The 24,977-nt window shown below is 39.9% G+C and overlaps 1 protein-coding gene across 2 annotated transcripts in view; it reads right to left on the reverse strand.

Annotated features, from left to right (window-relative positions):
- Positions 1–5,273: 5,273 nt before the first annotated feature.
- RELN (reelin) overlaps positions 5,274–24,977 on the reverse strand; it is a 272,354-nt gene continuing 252,650 nt past the window's right edge. For both annotated transcript variants that reach the window (XM_085040349.1, XM_085040356.1), the window contains exons 54-64: positions 24,144–24,319; positions 22,824–22,930; positions 22,182–22,424; positions 21,474–21,649; positions 19,805–19,878; positions 18,811–18,972; positions 18,301–18,458; positions 17,232–17,451; positions 16,040–16,237; positions 15,561–15,659; positions 5,274–6,408 (exon numbers count right to left, since the gene is read on the reverse strand). In XM_085040349.1, the coding sequence (XP_084896475.1) occupies positions 6,312–6,408; positions 15,561–15,659; positions 16,040–16,237; positions 17,232–17,451; positions 18,301–18,458; positions 18,811–18,972; positions 19,805–19,878; positions 21,474–21,649; positions 22,182–22,424; positions 22,824–22,930; positions 24,144–24,319 (1,710 nt within the window). In that variant the 3' untranslated portion in view covers positions 5,274–6,311. The remainder of the gene's footprint in view (positions 6,409–15,560; positions 15,660–16,039; positions 16,238–17,231; positions 17,452–18,300; positions 18,459–18,810; positions 18,973–19,804; positions 19,879–21,473; positions 21,650–22,181; positions 22,425–22,823; positions 22,931–24,143; positions 24,320–24,977) is intronic.

Genomic DNA, 24,977 nt, shown 5'->3' on the forward strand with positions numbered 1-24,977 from the left:
ATTTCAAGGTCAAAACATTTATAAATTTGCCTTTTAAATATTATGTTTGTTTATTCAAAAGAGGCTATAACAAAAAGGCATTTTGTTGAAAAATTTCAGAGGGATAGATAATGCCATATGTGGCAGACTTCATGTGGAATGATGTTGGATGTCATTGTTATACAGAACTGGGAAAGTGGAGATACTTTGGGAAAGACATCTTTGTTGAGTCATAGTTATTTATCCAAAAAGCTCCTTTTTTCTGATCTTGGAAATCTGTAGCCTGTGTTAGAATGCAGGTGTAATTCACTTACGAAGGTATGGCCTGGTAGAAATTCTGAAATGCTTTATTGCCAGTAAAACATACATTGCAGTGACATACCACAGAAAGACCTGTTAATACATCCTGCACAATGAGAAAGGAGAAGAGAAAGCCTCAAACAAATACAGATTAGCAGATTTCCTGCTAGAAAAATCCACCCAGGTATAAATAATTTTGAATGTTCCAGTAATCCTTAGGGTTATGTTACACTAATTGTGTCAATGGTTGCATTTAAATACAAGCTGGTTTTAATTTCTTGTGTGCATTTAATTTCTTGTGTGCATTCTTGTGTGTACTCGAAGGTTAATAATTCTTTTTATGGCTGCTTTCCAGTATTGTCTAACATGGTAAAAGATGCTGCGGTTCTTCAGCTCTGGGAGAAGGACAGGGATTAATAAAGTGCTAAACTCAGTAGCAACAAGATGAAAAGAGGATTTTTGGTCAAAACAGGAATAGAGAGGGAAAGTTAATACAGAATAACAATATAGACAATTGAGGAGAGTAAAAACATGCCTGTAGAGGATAATTGTGGAATATCAGCCAAGGGTGCACATGGCACTGGAACTGTGTGATGACAGAGGGCTGAGTGAGAACTTTGAGGGCTCAGCAGGCTCACAGGGGATGGCACAGCAGGAGCCACTGCTCTCCAGCAGCGCAAGGAAAGCTGTGAGGTGCTGTTGGAGGCTGAATCCAGCTGTTGGAGGCTGAATCCAGCACTCCCAACTGCCTGGAGCTCCAGCTCTTGGGCTGGTTATTTCTCAACTTCCTCCAACAGGCGCTGATGGTGGGTATGGGCAGGGGAGGTAGCTGAGGGGCTGGGAGGGCGGAGAGGTCTGACACTTCCAACTGGGTCAGTGGCATACCCTTCCATATGGAACATCCCAAATTAGCAAACTGGGTCAGATGGGCTCCATCGGCTGGCTCACTCCCCACCACACCCTAACCACACTCTTGGATCATCTAAGAATGAGACAACTTTCTAAGGCAGAAAAACCCCTGCATATATTTGGAGTCTTACAGAGGTCCTAGGACAGGTCAAACCAGCTGAATTAGTAAAGTTGAGGTGGACATTTCCATATGAAGTGGAACACATTTGATGTGCAGGAATTTTCCCACTGATTTCAGTGGCAGTAGGCTTGGTTCTCAAAATGCTGTTTTTAGTTGCTGCCCACATCTATACAGACACATAACTCATGTCAAGCTTTGTTATTGTCCATAATAACACAATTACTCTAGCAGAAGCCCAAACATTAGGACATTTTCCTTTTTTGCACTGATATTCCTTGAAAATGGCTGAACTCAATAATTTAAAATATCCCCTGAGAAGCGTGTGATTTTAAATCAGCTAGGCTGGGTGTCCAGTTGTGAGTATTGAGTGGCTTTGCATCTGATGTTGCTAGCCCACCTGGAGCTGTAGGGTATAAGCAAAGGGCTGGCATGTATGTGCAGGGAAAGAGGGACCTGAGGGGATCAGCCAGCTTCATGATATCAGCAATATCATCCTAACGCAGAAGTAGCCCTGAAACCTGTGACTACACAGTACCTCCCAGAGTTCTGCCTGTGGTCCAGACGCAGTCAGGGAAACAGCTGAGCCTTCTGACATACCTTCTTTGCCACTATCTTGCACAGATCTCCCCTGAGTAGCAGAGCTCAAAAGCACAACAACATTCTCTTATTTTTTTTTAAAGAAGCTTAAGAAACTTTTTTGAGTTGATAAACCCACCACTTATCATCATCCTGCAGTAGAGTATTCGTCCATCCTTGAAACAGCATTTTTCTTGGCCCCATCCTGCTGAGTGCTGGCTAAAACTCTCCCCATCAGGCTTTGTAGTAATTAGCCACACAGGGCCTAAGTCTTTAGGCTTACTGCCAGCTCAGTCCCTTCAGCTGAACCAGGAATTATATGGGGAAGAAAAAGCAACAGCCAGAAAACATCAGCAACAGAGAATAACACTGGGTAATTCATCCACATGTCATCTGTGCAATGCTTGCATCCTCATATCCTCATCGTGTTTTCTTCCAGCGACAGATCCACCACCTGTGGGTGTGGGTGCTCTGCCTGCTGCTTCACAGATGCACTGCAAGTGTTTGCATGGCCGCAGCTGCTCCAGATTGATAATAGCCCTAAACTGCTCTTTAGGGCCATGCTTAACACAGGCAAGCCCTTTTGCTGATGTTACTTTATTCTGAGCCTCCCTTGCCAGCTCAGGATGAAGGTAGGCCCCTTTTACAGCTGGCTTGTTCCTGTTCCTGCAGGGTTGAGTCATTAGTTAAACCTCACTACAGAGCTGATCTGAGTGGGGTTTATCTGGGGCCTTGCACTGGCTTCCTGCTTTGATAATAACCAATCTCACTGACTACTAATGGATAAATGGATGAGGTGATGCTGTTGCAGCATTTCCACCCGGTGACATTTGCCCTGAAGAGTTAGCAAGTAAATAAAACGTAGAACCATGTTTATGGATGTTGTCATGTCTCTTTCCAAATGTTTTCCTTTCTAGACTAAATAACTCTCTCTACTTGGAAACTTGTGGGTTCAAGGCTCTTGTTCCTGTTGCAGTACTCTGCAATCTCTTCAGCTTGTTTACATCTGTATTGAAGTGAAGGGCTCAACAGCTGACAACTGCTGTCTACTTTACCAGCACTGGCAGCCGTTTTTATATTTACTGTGTTTTATCATAAACACTTCTATTGATGCAATGCAAAATGGAATTTTTAAAAACTTCTTTTAGCTGTTGATTCTACTTCTATAGTTTTGTTGTCTAGTCCAGTATTTACCCAATTAGTGTGCTGATACTTTCCTCTTTGACAATGTCTTGTCTTTGAGTGTATTTGCTGTGTTATTTAATTACTACCCTTTTTGTAAATTGTCAAGTACATGCAAAGCCGGATTTGGTCCTTCAAAAATATTGGTGCTCTGCACATTCCCTCCCATTAAGATAATCTTACCATCTTTGGATGAAGCAAGCTTGAGAAAAAAACATTTAGGCAAAATTATGAGAACTTAAGGTTTTGGTTATTTCAGGAACTCCAGTGGTCAGAGCTTCATTTTCCTGTATTTTTGTTTCATTTCTCTTATGTTTTCCTGTTCTACTGGAACATGGGTTAGTGAGCTGATAGGAGAAATGAAGGAGACTATAAGGCATACTAAAAGTCGGTTTTCATAGTTAGGTCTGCTGAAGTTTTACACCAGTAGATAAGCTTATTAGTACATTATATAGCATTTTTATTGCCATTGATTATCCGTTGTGCCACCCTTGCTATTTTAACAACTGTTTAATGTCAGATGATTCATTGTTTTCAGCCATATGGGAGGAAAAATTAAAAAAACCACATTTACTGAGTATAGCATATGTGTATGCTGTGTGGGGTGTTCTAGGAATGGAAAAAGTCGAAGGAAGAACTTCCTGGAATCTGGAATGGGCAAATTACAATACCACTTGGGAATCTTCCAGTGAGGAAGAGAAAAGCCAGTGCAGAGTTTGTGTTGAGTTTGGGTAAAATGCTTTTTGGGATTCCTGTGTAGTTGTGATTGCATACATTCTTCAAAAAAACTGTGAAAAGCAGCTTCTCTGATTATGCTGATCTCTTGCCTGAAGTCAGGCAAAGTGCCTCTTTGTATCTAAAGTCTTTAAAATAAATTAATTCCCTGGCAGTACATTAGCTGCACATGCATTTTAGATTGAACTATCACCCTTCTATTGATTTATTAGAGCAAATAAAATTATCTTAAGAAATAGGAGTGTTTAGATCTTGCAGTTTTGTTTGTTCAATGGGCAAAACTCTTATTACAATATTTTAAAATCACTTGCCCAAACATGAAGCTGTTATATTCTTTAATAACTTCATGTTTTGTCTTCCTGCTATTTCTCTGAGTGGAACCTTTATCTTGTTTCAAGGATTGAAAGTACACAAAGTACTCTGGTTGTCCAGAACAGTACAGTGCGTTTGCATGAGGCTGGATGGTTGCAGTAAGTTTCCAGGTCATCCAAAGGTCTGTCACAAAATTTTGACCAAGTCAAGGTGTTGACTAGTTGGTCACTGAATGACCTCTTTTTTTTTCTGCATTGCTCAGGTACCTTTGATCAAAAAATGCCTAAAAATTAAAAATATGTTCAACTGAACATGGATCTGTAATGAACATCATTCTGGTTCAGACAGGTCTAGTGCCAGGAGATGTGCATGATGTAACAGCATAGCAGATATATAGGATACTTGTCTCTGACGAGGAGAAGCTCAGGTAACTGGGATTGTTTAGCCCAAAGAAAAGGAAGCTCAGGGAGGACTTTTTTGCTCTCTACATCTGCCTGGAGGGAGTTCACAATGGTGAAGTAGGCATTGGTCTTTTCTCCCAAGTAGCAAATTATAGGACAAGAGGGAATGGCTTCAAGTTGCACCAGGTGAAGTATAGATTGGATATTAGGAAAAATTTCTTCACTGAAAGGGTTGTCAGGCATGGCACATGCTGCCCAGAGAAGTGGTTGAGTCACCATCCCTGCACGTATTTAAAGGATGTACAGATGTGGTGCTCAGGGACAGTTTAGTGGTGGAATTTGCAGTGCTGGGTTAATACTTGGACTTGATGTTAAAGGTATTTTCCAGCCTTAAGAAGTTCTATGATTCTAAGAATTACCAGCTTTGTCTGTTTGGAACCAGGTTCATTATGTGCCACACTCTTGTTCTCAGAGCTTGGAAACAGTGGTTTACATTTTTTGGTTTGCAGATAAAGTGAAAGTGTGTATTGGTCTGTGGTCCATTTTCACTCATTGTGTGAGGACCTCTTCCAAGGACTATGTTATGCCCATAGCTGGGACTGGGGAGATCTCTTGGTTACTTGCAAAGTGCTGTGAAGTGTGATGTGCTAAATATTAACCAATAATATTTATGTTTGCTTTAGAATCTAGGTGTTTAGAAGAATTTGGTTTATGATTTCATGTAAAGCCCACATGGCTTGAAAAGTCTAACATCAGAATTCTTTGTTGACATTATCTTTATTGAAGCATGGATCTTTAGCTTGGTTCACCATAAAGTGAAGCATTTTATTTATGATAATAGACAGTTTAGGGCTATAGGGGCATTATAACGTTGCTGGTGTAGATACAACTTTATCAGAAGATACAAACATGACCCGCAATAGAAACAAACACCAAAGAGAACACAATGAAACGTTCACTGTTTACAAATCACTTCATTACTACAGACACCATATGGCAGTTACTGTAAGTAAATCAGTTTCAGAGAACTGACTACATTTAGGGAATCGGGAATTTCTGTTTGGGGCTTAATCCACAAATTCTTAGTAGAAAAAAGTTTAATGTCAAGCATTCTTTTTTTATCCACAAAACAATGCTAACCAACAGACATATCAAAGAATAAGACCGAAGGATATCAACGCCTTTACAACTACTTTTTCAATTATCTTCTGGATTAGGTACTTTGATGAATTTTTAATACATTTTGTAAGAAGGTAAATAGCCCAAAAATCAGCAGCAAAAATATTACAACAACAAAACAAGTAAATACAGTGCCAATGTGTCATGTTGTAGAAGAGAATACAAAGAGGACAAACAATGATAACTTAATCATATAAAATGACACAGAGCTGAAATACAGTGCACTTAAATACCTGTGTGACAAAGAATGTTAAATTCTGTACTTAGTATGTAGGTTTTTATAAACATAAAATCTGAAAAGTCTTTGTGCTTAAACATTTTTTCCTGTTAAACAGAATTAGTTGCTTACTTCCAATACTGCCACTGTAACTGATATTACAACAGATCACAATTTTCACAGACACATCAACATTAAAACATTTACCTATGAGAAAATAAGTCACTTCTCATTAGTTCACAGTGCGAAAAAGTGGTGTACACTCTGTCTTGAGAAAGGCTTTCAGTTATTCATCAAGCCAGTTGCAGAAAAGTCCTGATACCAGATGCAGTGCTAGATTTAAAGAATGGAAAGCAACACATCACATGTTGGGAGGAAAAAAAATAAATTTCTCGTTTCTTCATGGATATCGTCTAAGTGACCTTCGTCTTCTGTTGTAGAAATGCCTGAGCCCATGTTGCCGTGAAAAATTCATCATGTAATTTTGTTTGCGAGTGCTGTTGAAATCAAAGGGTGGAAGAAGAGAAGAGTGTCAGTTTCTTTTATACGTAGTGTAAATTCTTTTGGAGCAGGGAGCTAGTGGGACTGATTCTTCTTTGTCCTTGCCCGACCTTTCAAGTCTGTGCAAACTGGTGTGAAGCACACCCTTTGTATAACTGCAAGGTACAAGGCAGTTGAGAATCTGTCCCACTTTGCTTTCATTTACAATTCATTATCTTAGGGAAAGATTAAGAGCTTTCAGCCAATGAAAACTGGTGCTGCCTAGGGCCAGATTCACTAAAGCTGTATGCACACTTCATAGCATTTCCCTGTGGGGGTTTTGTTCTCCAGTTATCCTTCTGTCTTCAATCATTAACTGCTTTATCTTGAGAACAGAAGAAAAACTTTACTCCATTATCTTCTACTTTTACCATATAGAAAGTGAAGTACAACACTTCTATTCAGATTAATGTTTCCTTCCCCTATGCACCCTCTTCCAAAAAGAAAGGAAGATCTGAGAAATAAGCATTATCATATCTGGGAGGAGACCAAGCAAGAGAGCCCATCTGCAGTCTAATTTAAGAAGGCACACTTGTCTGGAAGACCTACCTGGAGGACAAGGCCCATCCCACCTAATGCAGGTTTCTACTTCTCTGACTGAGGGAAGAAGGAACCCTGAGAGGGCAGATCTATGAAGACCTGCAGTCAACAAATATCCCATTTGTGGGTCCAAGGAATGTTTTCACTCGTGAGTTTTGTCTGTGAGTAAGAAGTGAATACTCATAATAAATCATAATTTCCTCTCTAGTGCATAAGCTTATTTTTAGTGAATTTGGCCCCTAGGAAAAAGGAGTAATTGCATGCTTTGCAAAATACCTATGATTCTCCAGAAGCAAAAATAGTTTTTGCTGTAGTATGCTAATTTCACCTAAAACAATCTATCTAACAGAATTATAACCTTTTCAACAGCTAATCTTGACCACAATTGAATAAACTGAATAACAGCTCTCATGTCAAAATCTAGATTATAAGCCTCTAAGCAAATCCAAGTAACTTCCTGACTACTTTTCCAAGGCTTTGCAATTTTTAATTTTTTTGAGTTTTTTTGCCACTGGAGTTGCATGTACAAGAATGAAATAAAGACCAACTCCTGCTGACAATGGAAGCAAACAGATATACATTTAGTACAACTTTTGGCACCCTCACAGTAAGGTAGAGCTCTAAAGCATTTGGTAATTGAGAGAGCAGTTAATGTTGAAGGTTGACTTCTCCTGGCTTTCACTTGACTTATTCAAGTGAAAAGGAAATGTCTGTGCTGATTTGTAAGAGTTTTGTGTGAGAGATTCATAGTGGTGAGTTTAAGTAACTTTAATGCCACTTGGTAGCTCAAGTGCAAAGCAGCACTGAACATCAGTCTTCATTCTGGTCCTTAAGTCATTTTGGTGGAACATCACCCTCACTCCAATGCCAGGTGTCTCACTAACAAAGGCAGGAGGGAAATCACAACCCCAAACCTGCTCCTGATGGTGGCTACCATCAGTCATGAAGCTTGAAGAAGTTCTTAATTTTGCCTTTCCTTTAATTCCCATTGCCTAGGAAGCAGGTGGTTCCTCTGACACAGAGCCTTCAAGGCCACATCCCACCTCTCAGGAGAGCATCCTAAGCATGAGGTGAGGATGGAGCACCTATCTGCTGGGGAAGGCTGCTCTGCAGCCAAAATATAGCAGATGGGCCTGGGAGAAAACATAGCCCAACTCTGAGCAGCTTTGCTCTGGGAACATGGAACCAAACAGAGCCTGCCAAAGTGTTTGGCTGAAAAAATTGCCATTTCTGGACCTGGTTAGATTTAGGACTGAGCTTGGCTTAGCTTGGGCAACACTTGGACAGATGGGACACATGGTGAGCTGCAGTCCTTGGCCTGGGAGCCTTTGCCCCATCTCCATCCTGCCTTTGGTCTGCTTATGTTCTACAACAGCTCAGCAAACATGTTCAGGACTTGTTTTGGACACTGCTATGTGCACCTGGCCTCTATCTCACTTCAAATGACCAACCATCTTGTATCTGGCCTTAAAGGTATGGTGAAGATGTTTAAAACAATGAAAAAAGAAAAAAAAAAAGGAACAGAAAGAATTAAAAAAAGAAACAAAGAAATGCTTACCTAGTAATGTAGAAGAGATTTTCCTATCTTTTTATTAATATAATTTTGTTCCATTGGAAGATGATCAAGGTGTTAGGAAGAAGCAGATATTTCTGCTGAACAAGTTCAGTCTTATACTGAACACCATAGCAGTGCAGTGTGTGAAAAATAAAAGAAATCTAAATTCTCAGGAACTAAAGGCTTTTTTTTTCCTTGCAGTAACATAGTTCAGACTTGTCCTCGCTGACATGAGGCAAACTTTCCAACTACTGGTTGGATGCCACAGAAAAACTTGATGCCTGCTGTAGAAATACTTTCACTCTTTCCATGGGTAAATATATGCATACCCTATGCATTATAGTATTGTATCATATTGCAGCACAAAATTAGAATAGGTCTACATTTATTTTTTTGAATTAATTTTAAATATTGGTAGGAGGCACGCACTGTGTAAGAAAGATCAATAGTGCTTTATAAAATCACAAGAAGAATTATATAATATAGTCTGCAAGAGTACTTACACATCCCTTGCATTTGGTGGATACAAAAATGCTTTCAACACTATTAGCAGTAATTTTTATTTTCACCGACTGATAAAAGGCTATGCCATGCTTTTGCTATTGTTTTCTTTTTCAGAACACCCAAAATGTGCTGGGCAACATCAAGCTATTTTAGGAATAGACCTCCTTCTGTGATAGATGGTGTGGTGGGAACTTTTGTTCTGGTATTGGTGGCAACTTAAAGACTTCTTTGCAAGTGTGTAATGGACTGGTCAGCACCTGCTGAGCCTTTTGCCTTTTCTGTGCATTCACTGAACCATCAGTCAGTCACAGAAGTTCAGATCCAAAGTAGTTATCTGTGTATTACTGATGGAGCACAGAGCAAAAAAACAATTAACAGGAGTGACTACTGTATAATCTGTTTAACAGTTTTGAGTGCACTACTGAAAAAATAAATAGAAGATAATACTGCTTAAATTTATGTAGGAAACCCTAAATAATTTTCCACTTAAGTCACTTGAGTTGTGCTAGTTGGATGAGCAATATGCAGGCAATAGGAAAGAGAAAAGACAAATCTGTCTAGGGCATATTTAATAAATATTTACAATAAAACAATTTTTGAGAAGGAGTCTCTCTGGATCTTGAGCCTATAATAGAGCATCCTGTTTATTGCATGTTTCCTAAAGCACAGCTTGAATGACACATCTGCAATTTAATGTTTACAACAATGGAACATAGCCAAATGGAATGAAAAATATGCAGTACATATCCCCAGTATATATACTAATGTCATTAATTATTTCTGCATTTTTAATGGACAGGGCACAAAACAGGAACAAAATAGAAACAAAATATTTGGATAACAAAATTAAACATGAAAAAATCTTAGAACACAGCAAAGGTATGTCCCTTAAGACTAGGCTTGGAGTAAATTTTGATGCTGATTACAAATGCTTTGTTAGGCAGGTACTGTAATGAAAAAAATTCTGAAAAATGACTGAAGTTCTGAGGCTCATATCAATGACAAACATTCTTTGGCTTCAGTGGGGTGAACACTTGAACCCAGAGCTCAGTACCTATACTGGTTAGTGGCATCTATTAACTGCAACAGCACAAAGCAGCTGCATTACATGAAACAAAAGAACTACCTGGGGACACTGGCTCTGTGTCTAAGGGGCAGATGTGGCTGTGCCACCATGCAGATTGACTGGCATACAGTGCCTGCCTGTGGATTCACCTCTGTGGTCATTTATTACAGAAAAAAAGTGGGAATTGCCCCTTGGCTGCCATTCGACACTCTGGGTGCTATCCATTGTCAGGTCTCACTGTACTCTATCAGGGAAAGTCCTTCCCACTGCAGCCTTGGTGAAATTCCCATGGCAGCTTGGCACAATCTGCTGAACAATTTCTGCTAAGCTGAGCTTCCCCCAGCTCTCACTGAGGGAGCACTGCAGGATCAGGGCCCTCAGAAGCCATGTGGCACATCTCAGAGTACAAATGGTTTTCCACCAACCCATCATTGACAAAACTTTGTAAAAGAGCTGTAGCTGTAACAGAAACATACATTTGATACTGATTCAGGGAAAGTACTTACCTTATTCTAGTGTAAAACCAATGACAGCAAACAATGAAATACAACACAAGTTAGAAAATGCCTTTCAATGCATGCAGCACTGTGATTAGTCATAAAACCCTGATGAGGTTTAGAGGCAATATAGGACTTTTCATCTCTTTTGAAAATAAAAATTGAACAAATTATTTCCTCAGATTTTAAATCAATGTTTAGATTTTTATTTTCTATAAAATTCAGCATGCACTTTTTAGAAACATAATAGAAATGTCACAGAAGCACAAACCGCATCATATTAAATTTGGCATAAATGTTGTGAATATTCAGATAATTCACCTAAAGTTTGAACTCTTTATATTCTTTATTATAAATATGTTGACACTTAATTTAAATGCATTTTTCAAATAATTACTTTTTTACTAAAAATAAAGCAGATGAAAATGCTTTTCCACATGAGCACTTTTTGTTAAATCTAAAATATAGAATTTGCATTTTAATGTTCCAAAATAAGGATGAACATTCTTTGCACCAAATGCAACATAAGTTCTCACTGAATCATTTGTGCCAAAAATGTGAGAATATCTTTACAATGAAGAGCATGGAGTGATGGCTATGGAGGGATTAATTCTGTTATCTATCAGTTAACCATAAAATAGCAGGTGGGGATAATATTTATTGCATTCCCTGCACAACATAAATTCCTTTGGATTATATAACAAGTTTTGGGGTAAAGAAAGCAATATCAGACTCTTAATGTTCAGCTTATAATTCCCTTTACTTCTCAGTACCTTTGACCAGAATTAAGTTAATGAGATGTCTCTAAAGGCCTGCCCTATACACAAAGAAATGGCAGTTCTGTAATGCACATGCAAAGAAGTGTGAGGTGTGTGTGCAGTGGACAGGCTGAGAGCTGTGCTTCCAGAGAAAAACAAAGTGCAAATGAAATGCAGAATTGGACATGGGCTCTTCTTAGGGCAGAAGTACAGGGGCACAGAAAACCACTACTTCTTAAGCCTGGTTTAAAATACTTTTTTATTCAAAGAAGAGCCACATGGAACACATGAAAGTTGTGCCCAAAGATTTCTTTACAAATGGAGAGAAAAAATGCTGCACTAATGAGGACTATTCAGCACTAGCTTTAGAAGGGACTGGACAGCTTAACAACTTGTATCCTCTCCCCACCACAGGACAGACATCAACCTTTTTTAGTTGATGTTAAGGCTAGATCAATTTATTGTGTAACATTGTCAACACAGGTATTTACTTTCACCTGTTTAAAAAAGGTGTTCAATTTAAGCATCATTTGCAGCTGCATCACAATCTTAAAACCACTGCTCTTTAATGAGGGATTCAAATAGTTCGTTCATAAGTGGAATGACTTTAAGTAACATATAAAAGCATCCATCTTTGGCCTTTTTTATCACTGCCAGGTATTTTGCATGCACATATAATCTGCAGGTTGATTTTTTTCTCCCAGCAATTATCTTGGGAGAAAAAGGAATCAACGAAATGTCATCCTGAAGACACCTTTGCTGGGGAGAGGATGGTGGCCCTTGACTCAGAAGTCAATTGAACTGAACAGTGTCATGACCCTGGCTGTGTGTCAGCTGTGGCAGAATCTGTACTACGACGTGACAGCTAGGCCTGTGACAGAACTAACTTCAAATCTTTGGATTGCTGAGAAGAGTTGGGCCATGAAAGCAGGTATTCACAGGTTTGTCCCTGGGGTGAGCACTGTAGGGAGGAGCAGAGACATCCCTTTTTTGGATGGAAAATAAAATCAAGAAAATCCTTATCTGCTTTACATGCCTACAGATCAGCTCTCCCTGCTGGCAGGTGCTTTCCTTGCTTGCCCTCTTACTTCAGCCCAATGTGCTCAAGGAGAGCATGGCGCACTTGCCCATGGGCTAAGGAAAAGCTGGCACAGCACCTGGGGGTGCAGGCAGCCAAGCCAACACCTAGGGCATTTGGGAAAATCAGACCTTTGTCAGCCCACAGGGTAGTGGAGAAAACACAAGAGGAGATGTGTGGAAAGCCAGGAATTTATCTGTTCCAATCCACACCTCCTAGTATAGGTTGGCTCCTTGCTCTAGCACCTCACAGGCTAGAGGCTTGCCTGCTTCATCAGCATGGGTAAACAGGTCACAAACATGAAAGTCTAGGACTGAAAGCAGGGCCAGTGAGTATAATTTTGATGGTGCTGGAGAGGTGCATGGGGTCTCATCCAGGTGGGTGGTGGAGTGCAGTGTTGTTAAGAGGACTGAACACAGACTGTGCTGGACATAGACCATCAATAGGTTCTTGTCTAGGGATGTTCATGGCCTTCTGAGACAAGGCCAGAATTCCAACAGGAATTACTTCCAGTTTAGGAGGCACAGGTGTTTCCTGAAGGATCCCAGCTTTGGGATGAACAAGCCAGTTAGAAGCCTACTGACTTTTGGATGGCTCGGATAGAATTAATGGGAAGAGGTAATTACAGAACCCTGGTGAATGGTTTAAGTTCAGGCTGTGCCTCTCTGCAGCCCTGCCAGAGAGCCCTGGGGTGGCTATTGCTCACAGGGCTCTCCCCTGGCAATCTTGGTGGGAGGGCAGAGCACCCAGTGGACACTGCCTCCTCACCTCTTGCTGGAGAGCTGCCTGGGAAAGGGGGCTTGCTCCCCCCAAGCAGCAGGCAGGGCTTCTCTACCCTTCACTGGAAAATGAAGGAATATTAAGAATGAAAGCTCAGTCCTATCCCTAGTACTCACAGTAGCCCTGGTGTGTGCAGGATCATCTAGGGCAAGTGCTAACAGATACTGATCCAGGCTCCCTCCTGATACCCTGGAGCACTCCATGGAGGTGACTGAGTGTCTTCATAATTTTACAGGTGAAGGAACTGAAGTGCTGGGGGTAAGTGAGGTGGCCAAATGAAACAACAGAGCTATAGGAAAACCCAGATGAGAGTATTTATTGATAAGGAAGTTGCAGGTTACTTGCAAATCGATTTTAGGAGGCCTACTATTAATTTGGATGAATTACGATGTGCAGATAGAACTTAAGCAAAACAGAGGAGTCAAAAGGACCTGTCAAGACTGAGCACATGCCAGCATATGAAGCAGATGCACCATGGCATGTAATTCTGCCCTTCCTGAGAGCAGCATGTCTTATGTTTTGTAGTTAGCAGGGACTGGAACTCCACATCTGGCCTTTGGGAAATAAGGTGTCATGGCACCATGTTTCACAGGACTTGGTAAGGGAGAAATCAGTCCAGTTTGATCTGTTTTTCTCTGTGGATTGTACCAGGTGTCAGTTGAGCAGGGTGGAAATCCTCTGCCTCTAGCCTGATATTTAGGGGAATTTTCAGAAGAGCCTTAAAGCTGTTTAACAGAACTAAAATAACAGAAGGGAGGAGACATTGTCTGCCCACCTGGTTCCTTCTCTAGGCAAGGTGTGATTACTTGCTATGGCCATTCTAGTTTAACATATCTCACATGACTGGTTGTTACCACTAAACTTGTGTGTCTAGTCTACAGCCTGGCAGATCTCATTCTCAGAGAAGTTCTCCGTATTTCAGACTCAGAATTACTTTTTAAAGATTTGTTCTATTCCTACTTATGGTCCCTGATTCAGTGCTCAGATTGATGGGTAACTTAATGCTTTATTCTTTTTCTTACATGATTTGTTCTGTTTATTTTATTTTTAATTGCAAGGTAGAAAGACGTGGATATTTTAGAATGACTGGTTCCCTTTTCCACGGTTTCCTAAACACTGTGAACTTCCTGCAGGCTTATACTCTTCCATATTTTCCTGATGCAGCATCATACAGCCATTGATTAACTAAAACAGGAATCATATCAATCTCTCTCCTCTGTTCCTTCCAGTTTAAGCTTAATGTTATGGAAGCAGAGCCCAGCAAGGTGTGTAAAAGCAGCGGAGCGTGTACAATCACTCAGTGCTGGGACCAGATTGGTTTGGGGTTGATATGAGTGCCATGCAAGCTGGTGCTTCTTGGTGGAAAGGAAAACAGGGCTAACTAGCAATCAGACAATTCACTTTGCTACTGTTACAAAACATTACTTGCAGTGTCTCCACTAATTCAGAAACCTCATGTCTATAATTACACAGTCTGGAGGTTATCTAAGCCTAATTTCTTCACTGCTGGTTTTTAAATTGTTCAATAAAAAGAATGTTTGAACCTATCTATGGAGCAGGCTCGCCTCTCTCTGCCAACCACTGCCAGCGATGAATTCCTGCCCGGGAAGCCACTAGCATTTCACTTCTACTGGAACTAAATTGTTAGAGAAAAAGCAGGTCATCTCTTCGTGATGCAACACAGGAAAAACGGGTTAGCTGCCAGCGAAACCCATCTCAAGAATGGGAGAATCAGGAGGGTGCAGACTTGGTAAAATCTTGACAAGGGGATGAATATAGAGCTTGGATCATAGGAACCTGATATAGTGAACCCTGTTTCTGAACAGTATCCTTCTTACTAAAAAAAGGAAATGAATAAGGCATTAGTTGCTAACACAAATTTTTAAGAGGCACAACAACATTACTTTGTGCAATGAACAATACAGAAGAATCTTTTGTATCTTTGAAAGGATATAAATCAGCTTTACATGGCAGCACAGTGTTGAACAGGAATATCCTTTCTTAGATCCCAGCAAAATATTTTTTTAACAGCCATTGCTGCATTACAGGACCACAGCAATATTTGGAGGTGATAAAGCCCCACTTTCCCTCCTGCATTTTTCCACGATGCACAACATATACCCCTGCTGTGCCACTTACTTCGTGGCCATCTTAACCACTGACTGTGACAGTCAGGGCAGAGCATCAGGAAAGACAAGATTTTAAAGATTTCCCTTTGAGAAAGGATTCCCTGAGCCACAATGGTTCTTACTGAGCTTAACACTCATGTCATGCTGGAGAAATTTCAGTGCTTTCTGAGGTGGGGTGGAATGAGGTGAAGCTGATACTCACAGGACGACTTCTACGTGGTCCAAAGCCCACTGATCATGACCTGTTCCGTTGTGACGGGGCTGCCACCAGCGCAGTAACACTCCTTTCATCCGTGCCTCCCTGTCACACAAACACAAGGGCCTGTCAGAGCTCCAAACTGTGGGTGTTTTGCATATCCCTATCTATCCCCAAACAGTGACTGAGAGCAGAGTCAAACCGTTGTTTTTATGTCACTGAACATCAGCACATTGTACTTGTAAAATGCTTAACGGTGAAAAATGCACACAGATAAGGTGGATTTTCCCCTCTTATCCTCAAAACAAGTTCGTTTTTCTTTAAAGTGTATTGATAAACACTAGCCTGGAATTTCTTAATCAGCCTCCCCCTTAAGTCTTTTTTGTTTACCCTCTCATCAACCTTTTCTCTTCAAAGATAGGTTATTTCTTAGCAGAAATGTAACTTGTGCACTTAGAGGTAATTAAATGTGACTGGGTACTCACAAGGGAACATTATAAGACACTCTTTGGGCTTGTATAAAGTCCTTTGGCTGATGCTGTGCAATTACTTGCCATGTAATTCCATTATTTACACTGTATTGGAGGAGCACTGCCTTGTCTACAGTGTTAGGATCACTCAGATTGGTATTGCAACTGTCTGTTTGTGAAATACTTCCAATTTGCAAAACAAACATGATTTTGCTGTAAAACAGAGAGAGAAAAGGTATTTTCAATATGCAAAAGTATTCAAACAGGAACAACAGCATTTATAGGTTTATAGCAGTTACCTTATCAAAACTTGGAGCATTTTCAAGAATCGTTACTTTAACATGCAAAATAAACTGTTCTCACATCTTTAAAATACAGCTCCCCTTTCAAAATAATAGTTTACTATGTATAACATATTGTTGCAGGCAGTAGATCCAATTTTGCAATATATCTGCACAAAACTGAGATGGATAAAATGCAAACATGTAAATGAGTGTAGGAAAAGTTTAAAAATGACAAAGTTTGAAAATAATAAAGTGCCTAAAAATATACATTATATTCTACCTGGGTGTTCAAGTAAGAAGAGAAGAGCCTGATTTATATCTGGCCCATTGGCCTATTCATCCTGTTTCTAATCTTGCTTTGGACAACTAAATATAAACCAGTCCTGAAAGCTGTCACTCTGCTAAGAGCCAGCACAGACTGGTTACATTTGTTTTTCCATGGCCAAAGAGGCTCAATAGATGAAAAAGATACTCCTGTTCATTGCCAGGTGAACATAATTCTATTTGACAACCGAAATGGGAAAATGAGCCTGTAATTACTAAATAGCATCTTTAGTCATAACCATCGTGGAGGCACATACAAACATGGGATTTGTCTTATCAGATCAGGCACTGGTCCAGGCAGTCTGGTGTCTAGTCTTTGCCAACAGCTTCATTGTCAGTGCTGGCTTACATAGACAGTGCTCTGTTTGGCATGATGAAAACATCTGACCTTTTCATCTGACATCCTCACTCTCCATCTCCCAAACTGAAGTCACAAAACATTTTGCCAACCCTAATGTTTTCTGCTAGCCACATCCAACTGCATGGCATAGCCAGGCCAGTCCGTCCTCATCAATACTGGCCCACATGGCTGCACATATATGTGAAGACCTTCCTTTATTAAAAATTGTTAAAAGAGCTGTTCAGGCTCAAGCTATTACCTTGCTCGGGTGAGATCCAGAGGCTTGGTTACAGCTTGTCTTACTTGACATCCATTAAAATAGAGCGAATCTCCATGGGCGTAGGGTGCCAGCTGTCCACATCCATTCCCTATCACTCCCCCCTGAATGGTTTCCCAGTTTATTTCAGTGACTCTTTCAGATTCAAAATTATCTTTAATATAACTTGGCAGATCATGGCTAAAAACAGAGCAGTCATCACCTAAAAATGACACAGTGAAGGTGTAAAACACACAAAAATGCAAAGAACTGAGAAAATTGAGTCACAGGTCATTGTAATTCCATTCAAGGTTGTGGCTCAATATACAGTGTGAGGACAGCCTAAATATATTTCAGCAGATCCATTAATAATGTGCACATTGATATACAGCAGTCATTTTTACAAAATTGATGCCGTGAGTCTTATTTTTTACAGCAGTAAAACTTCAAGAACTGCTATACAGATTCCCCTGTTTTTCATTGATGCCAATAGGAGAAACCTCAAATTGCTGGTTGAAGGTAAATATGTCTAAAAACTCGGAAGGGATCTGATCTTATAAAGTTATGAGGCTCTCCTGGAAGACATTAAACACTGGCTGCACTCCCACAAAGCACTTAAGAGTTTACCAAGGGCACTCAGGTACCATTAGGCATGTGCTTAGCTGCATTGAGGGATTAGAGCAGAACACTCTGTCCTGATGGGACATTGAGTCCCTTAGAGATGCCACTCGTCAACATCTGGATCCCATTTGTGCATCCTCTGGGATGCACCCTTGGAAGGAGGACAGGGGTGGAAGCCAATTCTGGGTAATCAAGTAACCATTTTCTGCCTTCAGTAAAGGCTGGATCGACTTTACATACAGTGCCAGACAGGAGAGACTGCTGACTCAATCCAGAAGTAAGGAGAGGGAAAGCTGTTTTTTGCAGCTCTGACAAATTATTAATTTTGAATTTATTACTCAGACATTCCAGCGATGAATTTGGACATGATACATCACTTTGTCTTTTTGTTTAATTTTGAGCCAGATTAGACTGTAGTAGATGTACAAGAGAGAAATGGAAGAAATGGAACCTTGGTATCCTTCGTCACAGATGCAAATGGCTCCAGTTGTGCAATACCCGTGGCCACTGCAGAGCTTCGGGCACGCTTCCCCAATGTACACATGATCGATTGCCCAGCTCTGCTTCTCTAGCTCTTCTCCCTTCTGAATCCACCTGAACTGAGTTGCACTGCAAATATCAAAATTCAAACACTGTATTATGGTATCTAGCAATTAAATGCATTTGTACAGAGATATTCTAATACCACAGCAGCAAATGTAACCAAAAATGTCATGTGAGGGGGCTGTGACTTCAATAACCAGAAAGAGCCACCCTGCTATATCATGGGCAACAAAAAGCTTTAACAAAAATTAACAAAAATTATTAACAAAAAGCTTCCCAAAGAACATTAGTTATGTATCAGATCTAAATCCCGCAATAAGGAATCATTTTTAATTCACCAGTTGTTCCCAGTAAACCATGCCACCAAGACAGCTGTCACTTTACAGGTCCACAGTGAGCTGATCTTTCATTAACTTACCTAGATGAGACATGGTCAGGCAGCTGGATAGTAATTCTTCTCCACATGGAGCTGTTGACAGAGTTATAGATGGTAGCTTCATGGAATTGAAATGGGGAGCAGCCAATGCTATTAGATGAGGAAGGAAGACAGTGCGTCTGGACAAGTTGCCATGAGTCTGTCCTGTAGTAAGAAAAAACAAAAGAAAAGAAAAGAAAAAAGAAAAACATTTTACAACAACTGAAAAAATGATGAAAGTAAAACAGGTGATTTTTAAGGGTCATGACATTGCCTATCTTACTAAACAAACAGAAGAGATTGTCAGCAATAGTTTCCATGCTCTGGAGCCACAAATCAACAAGGGATGAGAAGCTGAAGCACAGGTTCAGCCAGGGAGGACGCTTCAGCCCCAGGTTTGAGGTGTTGTGGAACCCTTGGTGGTGGTACTCCCAGCAGAGTGGTACATACAGCTGCTCTGGGCTGCAAGACTGAATGATTTATTTAGGAAGCTGCTCTTTAGCCTCTCTCTTACAGTGTTCAGAAGAGTCCCAACAGAATTTGCTACATTTTCACCCACAGTCATCTGAGCACTGTATATATGTTCATTTTTACAAATTATAATGTGCTGCTATTCTACAGCACACAAGGCAGTGTTATTTGCTTGTTAAAGACCAATGTGGAATTAAGTAACTCCCACTTCATTACAGCTTGGTTCTGTATCCTACTGAAACAACAGTTTCCTGCAAATGTGGTTTCCTGCAAGCACATTTTTAACAGGAACATGCTCATGACTGCAACTGCAAGTGCAATGCCATGAATTTGTCAACATATGGGATAAATTATAAAGAGAATTTATGGGAGTTATGTAGACAAATCCCAGTGCTTGCACACAGGCTTTGTTCAGATTCTGTTGCAACACGAATAGGAAAGAAATTGCTTTAATAAATAAAAGCTCTCTAGGTTTTTTATGTCACACTATTTTTTCCTCAGGTCTGTGGATTCTGCTGTCATTTACCTGGCATCCTTTGTATACTCCAGCATCACTGAGTGGAGGTCCCCACAAGAATTTGCCTCGCAGCCAACCACGATCTACAGCACAAATAAAATCAGCTGCTGTAACAAGTCAGGTAGACATTTAAAGTGATATATAATCGAGTTATGTTCTCCCTTTTTTTTTCTTTATGGGGTGTATAAGAGATTGTCAACTTAGAATATGGGAAAAATTCATCAAAGGTGGATGGAAAACAAAAGACACAATACTTCAGATACTGCCCTTACTTAAAAATTTTTACTTCCTTGCTACTGTTATTTCCTAACAGAATCCTAACACTTCATTTCTAAAGTCCAAATTAAATATCTAAACAAACATTTTTTTTCTGAAACAAAAAGATATGGTAGGTCCTTGGCATTTCCAGAATTGAAGCACCTATGAAATTTAAAATTCATAATGATAAACGTGTGGACATAAACGTTAAATCAGTCCAATTTAGGAACAGAATTATTCTGAATATTTAAAACAATTGACATATTTGTTCCATATTACAGTAGAAAGATTACAGTAGCCAGTGTACATTCTTGATTAGATAATAAGATGCTAAATTTCAAAACCAAACAGAAGCCATGCTAGAGCTGAGTTCTTAGTTTAGAAATAAAATCTTTGCTGTGAGTGGTGAAGAAAAAGGGGGAGAGAATCTGGACAGAAAAACTTTGCAATAAGAGTTTAGTAAAATGAACTATTAAATGTTGAAGGGTTATAATAATTTTGGCCTTAAAATACAGGAAAAAGATGATAGGCTGGGTAAAATAAGCATTTGGAGGGGGATATTGACATTCAGTAGTAAAAAACATATGAGACTCCTCTTTTATATAATTTCTTTGAAGGTTCTCAGTGGGGGAAACAGTGCTTTAGGGATTATATTACACAGTCAATATAAAATAGGCAATGATGTTGAGAAAAGGTGAAAATATTAATCAGTGGAAGATGGAAAATTCTGGAACTATCTTGTCAAACAGAAGAGCAAGGGAAAAACCATAATAAGAAAATGGATTAGTATTTTTATAACCTTACTTTCATGTTAATTCCTGGTTTATTTAAGACAGGGTACTTGGGGAATGGCCAAGAACATTTGTGGAAAACAACTACTTGTTGCCTTTGGCCCTGTGCAGAATTCTATCTTAAATCAAAGTGAAATACTCAGAAATGTTTCTCTGATTGTTTAGGTCATTTGCCATGACATAAGTAAGTAGAAGGGGTACTTCTACTTGAACACACTTGCATTTTCCATATGCCACTCTTCTCCAGCCTCCTTCTCCCTTGCTTTTTCTGCTTCTTCACAAATTAGGGGAAAGTAGCTTATTCTGCATGACATCTATTCTCACGTTAGAAAATAATTCCTACTGTATCTGATGATCCAGTAATTTCAGGAAAAAGGTATTAGACTTCCCATCCCTCTGACTAACCCCAAAAGCATACAGACAGTCAGAATATTTTGACATTTTACATTCATGCAGCCTTTCTGGTTCTCATTACCTACACTTCACACTTTCCTATAATTTCTAGTAAAAAGCCACAATTAATTATTCATCCAACTGAGCATCCTAGTTGGAAGAAGAATAATTTCTGGAGACACATTAGATGAATTTTCATTGTGTTCTTTACTTTGGAGAGAGAGAACATTTCTTACTTTAAACTGCATCATGTATCCTGGCTGTATAATGAGCTCCCTGGAGGACAGGATGTTGTGTGTTTTATCCTTTTTCTTATTTGGCCAGTAGAGATGGAATGATGGATTTCCACAGAACCCTGCAGTTCTGACTGCATTAGGGTAAAAGCTCCAGTTTTCTTCATGAGAGGTGCCTTCTATTAAGATGAGTTAAATACAATTACTGCATTGTCTTGGTAAACATCAAGGCTTAGTAATGAATCCACAGAATCACTAGGTAGAGCACTTTAGTGATATAGACACTGCATTTATGCTATCTGTAATGACACACAGTAAGCTACTAACAGACATCATGAAGACATTCAGCTCCAGAAAGGTTATTAAAATGTTTAAATAATAGTACTTTAAAAAAATTATGATGAAACAGAAGTATAATACCAGGAATTTAAATGAAATGAGTTGGACTGAAATAAAATTTTTTGTGTGTCTACATATATGTGCACACACATATTTGAATATACATGTATATATATATATATATATACATATGTATATATACACACACTCCTATTAATAGCATGAAGGACAGCATATAAATAGCATTAGTCTACAAAAAGAAAAAATTGCAGAGTTAAAATAAATGAAAGTCTGCTTGCAAGCTCCCAGGGCTCAGGTAAGTTAAGAACAGATAATGCCAGACAACAGACGAGCTGTGGCAGCCTGTTTTACCGTCATCAAAGGTATCCACCAGCTGGCTGGGGTTGATCTCTGCTCCCCCGATGAGGATGTTATCCAGAGCCCACTGGGCTCGGTCAGGGCCAGGCACCACGAGCCCACTGCTGATGGGGAAGGGCTGCCACCAGCGCAGGCGCGTGGTGTTGGTCAGGGCGTGCTCCGGCAGCAGGATGTAGTCGTGCCTCACGGAGATGTACTTTTGGTAATCCATCTCATGGAGCAAAGTCCAGGAGATCCCTAGAATGAGAAGATGCAGGTTTAGTGATAAAAAGAAAACATATGGTAGAATCTTCTAAAGGATTAAAGTAAGATAATAAGAAATGAAAAGTAATAGTTATGGTCTTCTGATGAAGCTTAACTTCATCATGCTAAGGATAGCTGGCAACAGTTACTCACTGTAAGAGCAATCCTGTAGTGGTAAAAAGGAATCAGCTTGGGTGGAAGCCACTGATTACTGAAAAAAGGCAGGAGGATTATGGAAAACTCCTGAGCAATAGATGGAAATTTTAGATGGGGGACATGGACAAAAATAACTTTACAAATAAGCTTTTTATTTTGGATCTCTGACAACTTCTCAGATATTCATGGTGCATGGATACAGAAACAGACTTAGCTGTGACTACAGTATGTACTTGCCTCCATCAATGGAATAGTCTAGCAGCACTCCCTCTTTTCTGCAAGTCGGTCTGTGGCATGTTGTCATGTTGTTTTCACTCCCAATTCTCCCCCAGTACTGTAGAAACCTAAGAGTAAATGTATATAATCATATCTGTTAAAGATCTGCACAAATATAGATTTGTTTTCTGTTAACAGACATGCTGAAATTCTTCCAAATCCCAGCATTTTTAAGCAAATAACATCACTGTGGTACAAGTACTACAAAGGTTTCCAAAAACATTGCCTAGTAATTCTCATGGGAGCCTCATGGAATTCAGCTAAGAACTGCCCCTTGGGAGAGAATTACCCATTGCAAATGTACCAGCTGGGGACAAACTGGATGGGAGCTGCTTTGCTTAGAGGTCCCTGAGAGTCTGGTGGAATGGGAGCTCACTGTGTATTAAGGTGCCCTTGTATCAACAAAGGACATAAAAGATGTTGATAAACTAAGGGAAGGTCAGTGAAGGACACTGGAATGACTGGGGCCAGAGCACAGACCCAGTGGTCAAACACTGAAAAAACAGGAAATTGTAAATGGATTTAACAGGGAAAAAAGAAATCACTCTCACACTAACTGAACACTGGAACAAACTGTCCAGCCAGACTGTAGGATCTTTGTTCTTGGAGGTTTTTAAAGATCCAGTGGGAAAAAATCCTGAGCAAACTGGTCTGAGTTCAGTGTTACCTGGCTTTGACTTACCAGTTTACCTGGCTTACAGGACTAGAGACTCCCTGAGGCCCCTTCCTTCCTGTGATTCAGCAAACTTGCAGAGTTTCAGAAGTCAGAGTGTGTGGCTTCATTAAAGCCATATGGTCAAGAGAAATTATGCTCAAGTTGTCTACATCATGTTCTTAGCTTGTCTAAACTGACAGAGTTCCATTGCTCTCCTGGTAAGTCATCCTCTTCAACAGCACAGAAGTGGAATGGGTCTCATATCACCCGAAAGAGGACAACCAGCAGAGGTTTTGCTCTGAACTTGTGAGAGACATGGCTGGTGCCTCCAGGAATGATGTCCAGGAGACTGATGTCTTGCCTCTTTGCAGGACAGAACTTGCTGATTCCAGAACATTTCTGGACAAAGGGACCTGCTGCTTCACCTGTGCTGGGGTGAGCCTTGCTCTCTGTGACTCATCTGAAAGCATTAGCACCTTCAGAATCATAATCTCATTAGTGTCTGCCTCAGGGAGTGCTATTCTTGTGGTGGCCTAGGAATTCCCTGAGCTACCAGCTCTGCTGCCTGGTGCTTTGCCAGTGTGACACTGCATTCCCCGTGACAATGACATGGAAACATGACCTACTTTGCCCCCCGCAGGTCCAGGTCTTGAGTGACAGCCTGCCTCACAGTTGCACCTCCAAAATACAGAGTTGTGTCTTCTGCGAGAATTCCACACTCAGTACAGGTATTCCCACCTTCTAAGGACATCCACAAATCTGGTTTAATTTCTTCATTGTCAAAGCGTTCTTTTAGGAAAGTCTGTAAGAAAGGTAGTTAACATAAAGTACAGGTAAGTAAGATCTTAAGTCTTTTTGGTAATCACAACTGGAACTGACCAAAACATGTTTGAAGGGCTCATGAACACTGTAAATTTTTCTCAGGGTGACTGAACATAATCACTTTTGACTGAATGTTTGGCCACTTGAACCTAATTGGCTAAATGTGAAATATATTAGGGCTGGATTTTAACATGCTTGGGAGGTAATCCAGCAAATTAAAACTGGCATGTGCAAATTAATGGCAAGGTTTTTATGGCAGAGAGCAACATGGGAGACTTCTGTATGCATGGGAGAAAAAATATTCTGTATTTTTCCCCAGCAAAACCTGCAATCCTGGCATTAAGGAGATAGCAGTAGAACTCCCCTAAAATTGCTGCCATTTTATCCCAAATGTCCTTAATGTGCTGGATACATTACTAATAAAAAATTGCAAACAGACATTGATATTTGTTCATGTAATTAGTATTTCAGATGAAAACCAGAAGGTTATAATAATTCAAATGATAACTGAGGAGATAGTCTGTTATTTTTAACTTTTAAATTAGCAATGTCCTACTAGAGTCGACTCGCTTATTTTTGGGTAACATAAGTAACAGCCAGGTGAATTAATTTTCTTATTTTATGCTATCTTCCTTCGT

The sequence above is a fragment of the Lichenostomus cassidix genome, chromosome 1Aa (genome assembly GCF_008360975.1).
Source record: "Lichenostomus cassidix isolate B80296 chromosome 1Aa, HeHo_3.0, whole genome shotgun sequence".
In the NCBI taxonomy this organism is placed as follows: domain Eukaryota; kingdom Metazoa; phylum Chordata; class Aves; order Passeriformes; family Meliphagidae; genus Lichenostomus; species Lichenostomus cassidix.